Source organism: Motacilla alba, chromosome 2 (assembly GCF_015832195.1).
Source record: "Motacilla alba alba isolate MOTALB_02 chromosome 2, Motacilla_alba_V1.0_pri, whole genome shotgun sequence".
NCBI classification, from domain to species: domain Eukaryota; kingdom Metazoa; phylum Chordata; class Aves; order Passeriformes; family Motacillidae; genus Motacilla; species Motacilla alba.
Window position 1 is genome coordinate 149,658,877 of NC_052017.1, and position 14,166 is coordinate 149,673,042.

The window sequence follows — 14,166 nt, forward strand, 5'->3', positions numbered from 1 at the left end:
GGAGCAAGCTGGTGATTCTGTAAATCACGGGCTGCTCTTTGCTATGCTCAGCAGGGAGGCTCTTTTCACTAAATCCAGTTTAGCCCTCCTGAGTTTCAGCAGGCGTGGATAGAATGGAGAAGACAGGGTAGGAACCAGCTGGGCAGACAGTTTTTGCCTCCTACTCTCTCTCTTAATGTGATTAAGGAGGAGATGGGATGTGTGATGCTCTTAGGGGGCCAAACTTGCCAGCCCACGGTCTAACGCCCTCTTGAGAGAAGTCCATTATTTTTCCAAAGTGCCCTCTTAACAGAAAGTACTGGATTGTGTCCCTACATTTCTGCTTTGCTGGAGATCACCTGGTTTTCAGGGGTTGCTCTGTCACTGACATGGGGTCTGTCAGTTCGTGTTGCAGAGTAAATTCAGGCTAAATCTCGTTTGAGTTTGAAGAGGACTCGGAGTTGATGTACAGGTGATTTATGTTGGATTTTAAGAGGAAGGGGATCAGTGACGGAGCTTGTGGTGTGCTCCAGGTGCCAGAGGCAGCCTGGGTTTGTTATTCTGCTGGGAGAATTGACTGGAGATTGCCACTGCTGTGTGCCATACACAGATACCTAATAAAAGATCCCATTAGCAAATAAGTGATTGATATTGGAACATACGCAGGCAAGGCATGAGAGACGAGTGGGATAGGAATTCCCTCTCAGTGCTGTGCTGTGCTTCTAGCAGAGACAACACTTGAATATATTAGAAGAAGACAGGTAGCACAGGAGGTAATAATAGGAGGATTTGGCTCAGCATAATAAGCAGTCATCCAGCATCCCACCACCTTGGCGGCTGTCTGCGGATTTCGCTGTCTGTTGATCCGTTGGGTACCTGGGGAGATATTCCCAGCTGACAGCTTCCCTCCCCGAGTTCCTGCTCGTCGCTGGCGGATTCACCCAGGTCTTTAACTACTGACAAAACTCCAGCTGGTGGGATTGCAGCAGCGTGGGGCTGCGGCTCAGCCCCCGCCAGCCGGAGCCGGCGAGCTCGGCGCAGCCCTGGCAGGGACTCTTCTGCAGGCAAATGCTGCATCACCCTCCCATATCTCTCCATCTGAAGGGGATGTGGGAGAGGAGCAGGATCAAGGGGCTGGGAGCTTAAAGCCGTTGTGGGATTCAGTGCTGGAGCGTGAGTAATGCCGGAGCCAAATTCACCCTTTGGTGGAAAGGTGAGAGCGGCGCTGGCATTAACCAAGTGACCCCAGGAGCAGAGCAGGGCTGGGGCTGGTCCCCTGTCTTCTGCTCTGATTAAAGCCTCACTGAGAATGCCTGGGATGCTGCATGTCCAGGCATTCCTGAGGGGTTTGGTGCTTATTCTGAGCTGCAGTGCTTAATGGCTCGTTGCCATGAAGGCAGCTTAGCAAGTGTGACAGCTGCCCTATTACCCTGCCACAGCTTACTGCTCTGCTAAGGAGGTGTGGATTCAAGCCAGGACACCAGGGTCTTCCCAATTCCCACTTTCCCCTTTCCTAAGAGCTCAGAAAGCAGCGCTCAGCCTCACTTGTGAGCAGATTTGAGGGCCAGAAATGTGAACCAAGTGTGTGAGTGTTGCCTGCTTGGGATTGCTCTGCTCTGGGTCCAGGCAGGATGACTGGCACGGCCCAGAGTGTGGGAGGGTGTGTGGGAGGGGACGATGTGTCAGAGATGTTTGGTGTGGTGCCTCCACACTGATGGCTGAGCTCTGTGAGACATTTTGGCTCTTTCCTCAAAGAAAAAAGGCTGAGGGGAAAGAGGATGATAATCTTGAAACGGGTTGAAGGTGGCTGTGGAAAGGGAAATAATCTGCTTTCTGTGTCTGCTGGGGATTGGGCTCATTGCAGAGTGAGAGATTTAATTCAGGCACAAGGGAAAACCTTCTGACTGCAGGGATAGTCAAGAGCCCAGACTCCATCAGCAAAGGTTTTCTTGAAGAGGCTGGGGGTGGTTTTGATGGTTTTGCAACAGACTGAGGCATGAGCTGAGCTTGTCAGGTCTTTTCCACTCTCTTACCTGGAATTCTGAGGTGTAGATCCCCTTGGTGTCTGTGCCTTGCTGTGTAAAAAGAGAGGAATATGGCAGAGGGGCAGCACATTGGTGGGAGGGGAAGGAGTGGGCTGGAGGCATGTGGGAAAGACAAAAATCACCGAGTCTGTCCTCAACTTCCCACTTCCACCTGTAGCTGTCGATCCGCTGTCATCTCATATTTACAACCTGCAGTTTGTGCCGCCCGGGAGGCTTCAGCTGTGAGTGCACCACTCCAGCCTGCTCAGCTCTGAGCCACAAAGCCACCCTGACCCATCAGTGTGAGAAATTCAGCTGAATTTTCCATCTGTAAGCCCAAGATGCCGGGATGGGGGCGGGCGTGGGGGCCCGTGTAAACAGCACAAGGTTATTAGTCATGGCGAGGTGGTCACATCTGCCAGGGTCGGCTGTGGGCACTGCACCAGGCAGGGCTTCACAGGGGAGGTTTGAAGCTCTGGGCGCTCAGGGAGCTTCTCCCAAGGCAGGAGGACGGCGTGGGAGCATCACAAAGGGGCTTGTTTGAAAATGGTAACGAGTGGGTGCTGGAGGCTGGGTTTCATGGGCTCGTGGGGTGGGAGTCAGAACTAGTGCTAGATGAGATTATCTTCCTTTTCAAAGCACTTCAGGGACTGAGCACGGTGCATTTGAAGAGTCAGGCAAACTGTTGAGTGTTGCTTGTCTTTCTTCTATTATTCTGCACCCATCTCCGTTGTACTCTGGCCTGGAAAAGCAATTCTTTAGGTAAATTTGACAGTCTGCTTCACCTCTGAGCCCTTTATGCCCTGCAGAAAGGCTGAGGTTGCCCTTAAATTGCCATGCAGTAGGAAATGAATAGGTCATTATTATTATGTTCATTTAAGCCCAAATTGAAGCAGTTTATGAAAGGCTTGTGCCCTTCATAATTTTGCTGTCAAGTAATAGCTGGGTAGATAAACCTGCTGGCAAGATTTTGGTAATCTTTAAGCAAAAATGGGCAATATGTGTGGAAAAGTAATGCCAGAGTTGTAATTGGGAATATTTGAGCTCAAAATGTCCCTCTGAATGTGAGAAGTGTCTAATCAAGAAACTGGTATTGTGCTGGGTGTGATGACAGCCAGACAAAACTCAGCCTGCAGCTCCATTGCTGGCTGCCTACCTGCCCTGCTCACCACAAGAATATACAGAATATATTCAATAAATCCGTGAAAGCAAAATGACTCCGCTCTTTTCCCACAAGTGAGACAATGCTTTCATTTTCCATGACGAATGGTTCTTTTTCCTCTTTTTAAACATGGCAATCATGCCAGCATCTCCCCAGGTGGGGAATATCCGACTGCTGGGGCCACTTTTGATTTTGTTTATATCAGCTCAGTACAGCTGTAAATCCAGGGGCTGTTACAGCTTCGCTTTCCAGTCACTCAGCTGTGAATGAGTTGGGGGTTGGGGTTGGAAGCTGATTCCTCGAGGGCTGCTTGGACATCTCTGCTCCACATAGAGGGAGTTTGCACCAGTAATTCCCCAGTGACCAGCTGGGGATGGAAACACGCTGGATCCCAGGGGCTCCTCAGATTGCAATGGGAATAAAGCCGTCATTATCCTCATAACAGCAGAATAACCCAAATGGCTGAAATCCCTTCATCTTCTTTTCTTAGCCAAGAAGGCCCTGAAAGCCTCTGAGGACTGGCAATGAACTGGGGACATTTAACTCCAAAGTTGTTGGTTCAGCCTTCGTTTTGTGGGCCAGGAGCCACTGTCAGGGCAGGGATCTTCAGTGATTGAACAGTGAGAGATAGGAGCATCTGCAAGTCATAATTAATGTTTGTTCAGTCTGGAGAAGAGGAGACTGAAGGGAGACCTCATCAGGGTCTGCAGCTTCCTCATGAGGGGAAGCAGAGCAGCAGCACCAATTTCTTCTCTCTGTGGCAGTGGTAGGACCTGAGGAAATGGCTGGAGCTGTGTCAGGGGAGGGTTAGGCTGGATATCAGGATAAGATTCTTCATCCAGGGGGTCATTTGGCACTGGAATAGCTCCCCAGGGAATGGTCATGGTCCTGAAACTGACAGAGCTCAAGGAGTGTTTGGACAACGCTCTCAGGCACCAGGTGGGAGTGTTGGGGTGTCCCGTGTCCTGTGCAGGGCCAGGAGTTGGACTCGATGATCCCGCTGGGTTGCCTCCAACTCAGGATATTCTAAGATTATCTGAATTAAAGGGCCTTGGATAAAGGCAGGTTTTAAGAGATGCTTCAGGCATGGCTTATGCAGTCTTTGCCCAAATGTTCATTCCTTGTGCTTTGGAGGAAGGTTTTTCTTATGGACTGCTCTTCAGCAGTCAGGGGAAAAGGGAAAGTGTGTATTTGCTCTCTATGATGGTCGGCAGATGGGTGATCTGAGCATCTGGGGCAGGAGCCATCCTGCAGGCACCGAGACCTCAGGTGTTCCCTACTCCTCAGGTGGGTCTCTCCAAAGGGCAGGATGCAGGGTTATGGGGAAGGAACATTTTGTCCATGCTGTGGGGAGATCTGCTGCTCTGGCACCACTCTTCAGCACGCCACTGATAGTGTAAAACAAACAGCGGGCTAGTTTGGAGTAATTTGGTGAAATGCTGTCGCCTGGCATGGAACCAAAATACTGCTTAAATCAGGATAAACACAGTCTGGATTCTACTCTCATTTTCCATTCCCAGTCTGCTATGGACTTATTTTATTTTAGCTATGTGTAAATCTTACCACATTTCCCTGCAAGGTGCTCAGCTGGGAAGCTACAAGGGAGAGGGCAATGAGCTTCCAAGTCAGTTATGGAATTTGAACTGGTTGTTCTCTGTGTAGCACAAGGAAAGGGCAATTCCAAGCAGGAGGGTGCAGGAAAGAAGACTCATTTTTAAAGTAGTTACAGACCATATGTCCCTATGGTAAAATAATGCCAGTAATGGTAATAGTGGTAGTAGTAACAATGATTATTATGATAATGATAATAATTGTAAGTTCCATGGCAGAGGCAGCTCCAGAACAGGAGCAGCTCCAACAGCTCCTGTAATTGTCCCTAATATTTAATTTTTATAATGCTCCTTGGATGTGTCTTAGCTTGTGGCAACCAACAATGTTCCAGGACGTGGCATGGTCCATGAATCATAAAAGTGTTCAGGTTAGGAAAGACCTCCTAGATGATCAAGTCAAATCTTCAACTGAATCCCACCACACCCCCTAAACGTATCTCAGAGTGCCACATCTACTCCTTTTTTTTTTGCATATTTCCAGGGATGGTGACTCCATCACTTCCCTGGGGAGCCTGTCCCAATGCTTAACCACCCTTTCAACAGAGACATTTTTCCTAATATCCAAACTGAACCTCTCCTGGTGCATTTTGAGACCATTTCCCCTTGGAAATGACGCCAGGACACTTATCATTATTTGCCTGGGAGAAGCAGCCGACCCTCACCTTGGCTCAACCTCATTTCAAGGAGTTTTAGAGAATTAATGTTGCGCTGAGCAGTATGGGCAAGTCCCCTCTGCTTTGAATGTTTGTATGAATACCTGCATTGTACCACTTCATCTCAGGGCAGTGGAGTGGATCCTGGAGCATTTGATTTTCCAGGACTGACACGGGGAGATTGAGTTTTGCTGTTTCCCGCAGAGCCTGTGTCAGTGCTGCTGCACAACGTGATTAAAGTTCACTTCTGCCCCTGTTTTCTCAGAAGCAAAAAGCTCCTGCCCATGGAGGAATTGGCCATTTTGATTATTGCCAGCTTCATTGTGGAAAATGGTTTTATTTTCACTTCTCTATGCTTTAAAGGGAAAGGCTGGAACAGAAAAGTTTTTCCATATGTAGGAAAAGCAAAGGTTTAAAAACCAGCCATGCCATCTGACCAGCTCACAAACAGTTCAGCCAAAAGCTCTCTCCTGTCTCTCCTCCATCCTTCCCAAAGGTCTAGCACAGCAGAGAATAAGGTGCTGGTGCTTGATTGTTGTGACACAGTCCTAGGAACCCTCCAAGGCATTTGCACACAGCAGGAATCTAAGTTGAATAAAGCTTTGGAAGAGAGATGGAGGGGCAGTATTATTCCCTTCCATGTCCAGGGGATCAAAATAGGCCCCCGAGAAGATAAAGCCAGTGTTTGTCACCTAAATCTGATCAGCTGAGAGGCCTTTGGAAAGATTGGCTTAAGTGACGGAGCTGTGTGTGTCCACAGCTGACCTGTGGGTGAGCTGGGAGTAGACCTCGCTCTCCTCCTTGGGGTCCCCTGGCTCCTCACTCTGCTTCCCAAGCCACAGCTGGCAGAGGGATGCAGGGTGACTCAAGGATCTTCATCAGAGCTCCATAAAACCAGGATTTCAGCAGCTTGGCTGGGCGAGATGGAGTCAGAAAGGGACAAATAAAGCGAATAAAGCTTAGAGTGTTTTAAAGAATGATGGTGAAAACGTTTGGGAACAGCTGTCAGGTCAGGAGGAGAGAGTTCCTCAGCATTAATATGGGCCTGATCCTTCCATCCTTGACATCAGGACCGGACATCGAGGCTCTGGGAGAGCAGCCTGGGAGTTCCAGCCTGGCAGTGAGCATTGCTGACTGGCAGGTACATAATGCCCATTGTTAACTCCTGTAATCCCCTGCCAGCCTGGAGGAAATTATCCTGACAATTCCCATTAAGGAGAGGCTGAGTGACCACTCCTCTGCCCTGAAAACTTCTTCAAAGCTGTTTACTAAAAGCAAATTGTCACGTTGTATCTTGTGAGAGGAGTCAATACCCATTGAAGAGTTCGTGATTGTTAATAAATAGCAGCGTGTTGAGACGTCTCTCTGGGTGGTTTTTGTGTGCTGTAATTACACAGAATTGCCTGTTAGACCGGCCAAATAACATAAAAGGAGCCCTGAGCTCCACAAATGTGTTCCTGATAATGGGTGACTATTAGCTTTGACATGGGAAGTCTGTGGTTTTGATAGGGGAGAAGCAAAGCAAGGTGGAAATCCTCTGGACCTGCTTCGCAGTGGCAGGGGCTGAGCTGGGAAGGTGTCACATCTTCCAGAAAGAAGGTGTGAAAAGATGATTTATTAATGATGCCTCTAAGTGACCTTCATGCAGGGACCTCAAAGCCCTTCTCAGAGGTTAAATGATGGAGAAGAGAAGGCTCTGGGGAGACCTTATTTTGATTTTTCAATACGTGAAGTGTTAGAAGAAAGGTGGATAAAGACTTTTTTACAGGTTTAATTCAGGATAGGGTTAATTTTAGTAGCCAGTATGGGACTGTATTTTGGGTTGTTGGGCACTGCCATTGCTGCCACAGAGTGAGAGGATGAGGGGGAATGGCTTACACTGAAAGAGGATGGAATTATATTAATTATTGGAAAGAAACTTATTCCTGCAAGGGTAGTGAAACCCTGGCACATGCTGTATAGAAATTCTGCAGCTGCCCCATGCCTGGAAGTGTTCAAGGATGGGGATGGAACAACCTGGGATAGGGGAAGGTGTCCCTGTCCATGGCAGAGGGTTGGAATTAGATGATTTCAAAGGTCCCTTCCGACCCAAACTATTCTGTGATTCTCTGGAAAAAAAAAAAAAAGGAATATTTTTGGTCCTTTCTCACTGCTCGTCTGCTTCGAGTTGAGTGAATCCTGTAGACCCGTGACAAGGCTGACCCACCAAAAAATCTCCTCTCACCCCTGGCCCTGACATCCTGACATCCACCAGGAAGTGCTTGTGTCGTGCTCTCCATCTCTCCCTTTCTTGCAATCACTGCAGGAAATTGCTGATCCAGGGAGAGAAAACTGAGCCTTGCCTTGAGTACACCTAGGGTGCATGGAAATTTCTCAGCCCTACAAAGTATAAATGTGATATCCACAGGGTCTGAGCCTGGATGAGAAATCCTGAATTTGACTGAACTGGGCATTAAAAAAATCAGGGTTTTTTTTGGCAGCTGACAAGAGCACATTCACCTCTTGGTCATTCAACCTTCCTGAGTTGTTTTCTCCAGCACTGACACACACCTTTTGTTCTGAAAGCTGTTTGCTTCTGTAAGCCCTGCTAAAAGCATTATTTTCCAGCAGTTTTGACACCTCTCTCCCTGCTTTGACAAGAGTTGTCCAACTAGCAGTGAAATCAATACAGTGTGGCTTAAAAAAAATTCACAGGAGTCATAAAGAGCCTTTGGGCCAGAGGCACAGCAGAATTGCACCATTCCTGTGCAATTCTTGGAATAAATCCCACCCAGCTGGTCCAGGTCTGTGTCAGGAGAGTGGAATGAGCCTGGTTGCTTTGAGCTTGTGACCTGTGAGGGGAGGGAGAGGGACTTGCTCGGTCTTGCAAAGATGTAAAGGGCACTCTGGTCACAGCCTGTGGGACAGTTACAAAAATTATAAAACCAAATTCTTCTGGCTTGTGCCTGGTGGTTTAACAAGGGGGAAAAGACAAACTGTAGCTCGGGAGGTCTGTGGAATAATTTAGCTTGAGAAAAAATCTCCGAGACAGTCGAGTCCAAGCGTTAACCTGGTAACGCCACGTTCACGGCTAAACCACGTCCCTAAGTGCAATATCCAGACATTTCCTTAACACTTCCTGGGATGCAGGTCCCACCACTTCCCTGAGCAGCCTGTTCCAATGCTTTTCAGTGAAAAAATTCTTCCTGATATCCAATCTAAACCTCCCCTTGTGCGACCTCAGGAAAAACCCTGTCGCCAATAAAGAGTTGTGTCTCTGGAATAGGCACCTGTGGGATGGGAGCTGTCCATCCTGGAGAATTCCCAAATCCAGACAAAGCCATCACCAGCTTCACCTGATGTTAGTGCTGGTCTTGCTCCAAGCAGCAAATTGGGTTGTAAAGCTGGAGATGTCCCTTGCAACTGGAGCTCCTGCAATTCTCTGACTTCATGAATCTTTAATTTCAAATGTGCAGGAAGTCAGGCTCAAGGCAACTATTATGAATAGCAAACACGTTTCTAAAACCAAACAAAGCCCAGCTCCCCCAAATTCCAAACTCGTGTGCCTGTGTTTAATTTCAGAGCAGATTAAATGGTTTAATTTTTCGGTGATTTTATTGGTGTGATGTTGTGCCTGTAAAGATTTTGTTCAAGCCTTTCTGGGAATAAAGGATGGAAAAAGCAGAAAGAACAGCTTGGTTGTAAGGTCTGGGGCAAACTGCACAGCATTAAGAAATACTTTGTTCTAATTGGAGCCTGTTTGACCCTGGAGCCAGAGCAGGGTAATGGAAAAAGCACAACTCAAATCGAGTCGCTTTTCACAGCGTTCTGCAGAAAGCCAGAGAAGGAAAGGGAGAAATTCAGAGAATTTGAAAGGGGGAACCCCGGAAAAATGCATTAAGAGCAAGAAGAAAAGGCAGAATATGCCGTGGGAAACAGCCAAAGGAAAGGAGACAGAGGAGACAAAGGAGAGGAAAAATGAGGGAGAAAGGAAGAGAAGGAAAAAGAAGGAAACAAGGTGAAATTGTAAAGGAAAGGAGGAGCGTCCTTCTGCCCTGCCAGGCAGAGCGATGAGGTGGCAGGACAGCGAGTGGCCCCAGGCAGCAGCGCTCGTTATTTCCATCCTGGCTGATGTCATTGATTGCCTCCCTCCTCCCCTGTCATGCCTGGTGACAGAATCGCAGCCCTTGCGACTCAGAACGACCTGCTCGGTTCCCCACTGGCCCAGGGAAAAGTTTTTTTTCCAGCTCCAAACAGGCACAGCTTTTTCTGTGTTTCAGGGGGTTTTTGGATGGCCCCTCTCAGCGGTTCCTCTCTGGGACCACCTCCAGTCCAGGCAGGTAGGAATCCTATTCCTGGCCTGCAAATTACCATTTTTTATTTCTGCAAACAACCATTTTTTTCCTCAGCTGTGATGCTGGGAAAATCCCACAGGACTGTTCCATCTCTTACCTTGACATTTTTTTTTTGTTGGCAGAATCTTTATTTTTTAAACCAACCTTGATTTTCCCTTTTTTCCTTCTTTAAGGAAATTTCCCTCGCAAGTCTCAGATCCTGCAGCATCTGATTACCTTCTGTCAGGGGGTTTAATTAGTCAGAAAAAATAAAACAAATGGTGATTTGTTTGCTGAACAGAAGATGTGGTGGATAGAGAAAGAAGGTAGGGAGGACAAAGAAACCTTAATAATGAAGCAAGAAAGCAGAATCCTAAGATATTGGGGCCTAAGTCTTTAGGACTTGCTTAGGAAAACAGTAAATGGCCTCAAGTTGCACCAGGGGAGGTTTAGATTGGATATTAGGAACAATTTCTTCATGGAAAAGGTGGTAGAGAGTTGAAACAAGGAAGTAGCAGAGTCACTATCCCTCGAAGTGATCAAAAAATGTGGATGTGGCACTTGAGGGAGGACATGGTTTGATGGTGAACATGGTGATGGTGTTGGGTTGGTGGTTGGACTTGCTGATCTTAAAGGTCTTTTCCAACCTTAATTATTTGAATATTCCCAAAGGAGCAAGCTCCTCTTCTTCCTGCAGCCAGTGATTTTTGTGGTTATCCCCCTTCCTGATGCCAACAAAAAACCCATCAGGGATGGACCAATCCTTCCTTTCCTGTAGGATGGAGGGATGAGCTTCCTGGCATCTCTTCAGCAAAAAGCCTTTCTTCTAGACATGGGGTTTGTGAAAGTTTATAGGAGGAAGGAGGTGGTGCAGATCAGAGTCTTTCCTGTGAGATGGGCTGCAGATGGGCATCAGTTATTTCCCTAAAGCCTGGCTTAAGTTTGACCAGTCATCATTTGTGTAATGCCTTGTGTAGGAGCAAACATCTGAGCCAGGAGTGATCCAATACATGGGGGGGGAAGGTCCTTAATTAGCTTCAGGATCTAGGATAGGGTTGTGGATGATGTGGGACCGTGGATGGGGAAGGCAGTGAGAGAACCTGAGGTCTTCTGAGGTGGAGGGATCTCAGGGAGGATGTGGAAGGGAGGGCAGCTGGGGTTGCAGTGTTGGGATTTAGGGATGCAGCCTGCTCATCTCTTAAAAACCAAACTCCATTCCCTTGATGGCTCAGGAGTGAGTTACATGTCGGGCTTTCTTTGCTTTAATGGAGCTCCTCCCCCACTTTTATCCAGTTACCCATGAAAAGTCAGTGAAATGAGACCTACTTAAATCAAATGTCACAATCGATGCTCATCCCAGGCCGCCATTTGTGCGATGTGAACTCAAATTGCCGTAAGGGGGGAGCAGGGAGAGGCTTGGGAAAGAGCTTGGAGGGAGCGAGCAAGGAGCCAGCCATGGCTGAGTGTCTTGTGTTCCACGGTGCTTTTGTCACAGCCATGCACCTCTGCAGTGGGACAGGGCTGTTGTCCACCAGGATTCTGCAGGAGGGAGAAACAAAGCTGTGGCTTCCTACAGGACATTGCATCCGTCTCTGCCACACCCTACCTGACTAAATCAGGGTCCTTTCCACATTTCAATTTATAAGGAGCAAAATATGCAATATCAGCACTCACCCTGCCTGGATGATGTCCAAATTCAATTTTGTTTGATGGAAGACAAAATCAAAGCGTTGATATTTTCATTGAAATTTATGTTTACCTCATTCCCAAAAAAATGTTTCTAACCTTGCATGAACATTTGGCAGGAGTAAATTCTCAGGGTGGGAGCACAGTCAGAGGAGTTGATGTAAAAAATCACAGTGGCCCAAGTCTCTGTAAAAGTTTAGGGAAAGAATCCACAGGAGAGCTGAAACATCTCTTTCATGAGCATTTTAGGCATCTCAAAGCAGAGGGAGATGCAGGAGGGATTGGTGAGGCTCAGGTTTCTTGTCTGTAGTTGGTCTGCACCCAGTGAAGATCCCTCAGACCACATGTACTCCTTTTGGTGCCGGTGTACTCAAGCCATTGACTGTGTGAAACATCCCACCCTTAAGGGGAAGGAAGCACCCAAAATCTTTTACCAAAAGGAATGGCAGAAGTCAGAGTGGTCCCAAGTTTTGTAAGTGAATTACAGATGGAAATTGTTATCTTAGTCCCTGATCTGGTGCCAGCCCATGGCAATGGGTTTTGGATAAAGTGGAAGGGAAAAACGTGATGGATTAAAGAGGGGGAGAGAGAAACAAAGGAGAAACAAGGAAAGGGAAAAAGAGAAATCACCAGTGCTGGCTCCAGTGTTGATCCAGATGATGGGGTGTCCAGGGTCCTAGGGTGCCCATGAGCCCAGGGAGTACCTTTATATAGATCAGTTTTCTCTGGAGATAAGTCTTTCCATGCAAATCAGTTGTCTGTTCTTCTAGACCTTTCTGGAAGTGGGTTGGAGCCTTCAGGGATCTTGGGTGGTCTTGATCCATCCTATAGTCCATGCCCAATTCTCAACCTTATTCCTGTGCCTGCACTGTGCTGATCTCCAGGTGCCAGAACAAGAAGTTTTTTCACCAGAAAAGTGCTGCCCCACCTGTGCCTGGCCCCTTCTCCAGCCACACCTTGTTCTTGCTCACAGTGTGTTATTACCAGCAATTCTTGATTGGCTCCACGACCGTCCATGTTTGAGACATTCACATTAATCCCCTTATTTTCTAGACTTCTACAGCGTGTCACTATATTTTGGAAGTTCTTGTTCCAACCTTCCCGACAGCTGCTGAGGGGTTCCTTGCAGTGGAGTGGTTAAACTTTTGCTCCTCATTAATTCCCCTCCGCTGTGAGAGGTGTCCTTGCTCAGAATAAATAAATAAAGAGGATTTTCCCAAGCCTTCAAAAATTCAAGGACAATTCAACTCTGACCTCTGTGTATCAGGGTTGTTCTTCTCTTTTTGTGGAGTAACCCTGTTGTGACTGTGGGCTTCGAGTAAGTGGACACAGGTTTGGTTTGTCCATGTGCTGAGCTGGCCAGGCTCCATTTAAACCCAGCACTGAGCCCTGCCTGATGTATTTCACTTCGCAGAAGGCTCACTAGCCTGGAACAGAGCTGCTGTAGCCTCAGCTCCATGGCATCCCTCTGACTGGAGGTTCAGGCTGAGCAGCCTCATGCCTGCCAAAAAAACGGTGTAGTCAAGTCCTTAGAGGACTGCCTGTTTCATTCCCAAATTCATGCATAATTTACTTTTCTTTTTTTTATTTTATCTCCTGTGCTAAGCCCTTGCTGTGTCAGAAACCATCTCATCTCCATGAGTGAAGTGCGAGGCGCTGGTTCTGTGCCAATCTAATGACAACCTTGACTGGGCTCCCTGTCCTCTGCAAACGGTGTGACCCTAAACAGAGGGTTCTTGGGTGTCTGTTCTGCGTGGGGCTCTGCCTCTCTCTGCCTTCCTGCCAGCAGAGATCACTGATGTAGAAATAAGAAACGTGCCAGGGGAAAAAAAAAAGTGCCTGCAGCAGAGAAAGCCAAGTGGGATTGAGCTCCTCGCTCCTCGCTGAGGACAGGGCGAGTTCAGTGATATCAGTGTGGCAGATGTTGGGTAGTTACAGTCACAGGATGCAGAGAGTTCCATTAGAGAGGTTACAGCATGTGTTTGCTCTTGATGTTGCAAGAGCTGATGTTCTTTTGTATTCAGTCAGAAAAAAGAGCCATTCCACACCAGGTTTTCCAGCCTGTGTGATCCCCTTCTATGAAAAAAAGCCTTGTGCAGTGGTGTAAGAGCAGTGAATTGATGGATGGTGGATCCTTGGGGAGGATACGCATCTTGTTTTTTTCTTCCCTTGCTTCATTACATCCTTTTCCAGATGAATGTTTGTGGTTGGTGGAAAATTTTCACCTTCTTTTCATCCTCCACCCTTCATCACCGCCGTCCCAGAAGAGCTCATTTGTAATTGTTCTGTTATTACTTCATTAATTATCTTCCCACTTTCACACTGGATATGAAGAGCCTGATCCTCCTCTCATAACACCTTTCACATGCCTGCCTTCCGTGGATATCAGAATTGTTACCCAGTCTTGACACTGGTTTATGGGAGCAGAATCAGGTCCAAAACAAAAAAAAGTCTGGGTCAAGGAGAAACAGTTCCTGGTCTCCTTCCCTGTTTGTTTTTGTGCGCAGTGTGATGTGAAGGTTAGCTGAGTGGCCACACACCAACAAACAGGAAAGTTCTTGCCATGGAATTTTCATGGTAGACCTGGCTGAACTTATTTTTTAATGTCTCACTTTCTCTCTTTCAGAACATGGAAAAGGTGCTGGTCCCTTCTGTCACGTTAATTGTAGGCTGTGGAGTATCCTCGCTGACACTTTTGCTGTTGATTATCATTTATGTCTCTGTTTGGAGGTATGGATT

General features: G+C 47.4%; 1 protein-coding gene across 9 annotated transcripts in view; it reads left to right on the plus strand.

The window, feature by feature from the left end:
• The window catches only part of ADGRB1 (adhesion G protein-coupled receptor B1), a 280,607-nt gene that overhangs the window by 200,114 nt on the left and 66,327 nt on the right, over positions 1-14,166 (plus strand). For all 9 annotated transcript variants that reach the window (XM_038127279.1, XM_038127283.1, XM_038127286.1 and 6 more), the window contains one exon: positions 14,054-14,157. In XM_038127279.1, coding sequence (XP_037983207.1) covers positions 14,054-14,157 — 104 coding nt within the window. The remainder of the gene's footprint in view (positions 1-14,053; positions 14,158-14,166) is intronic.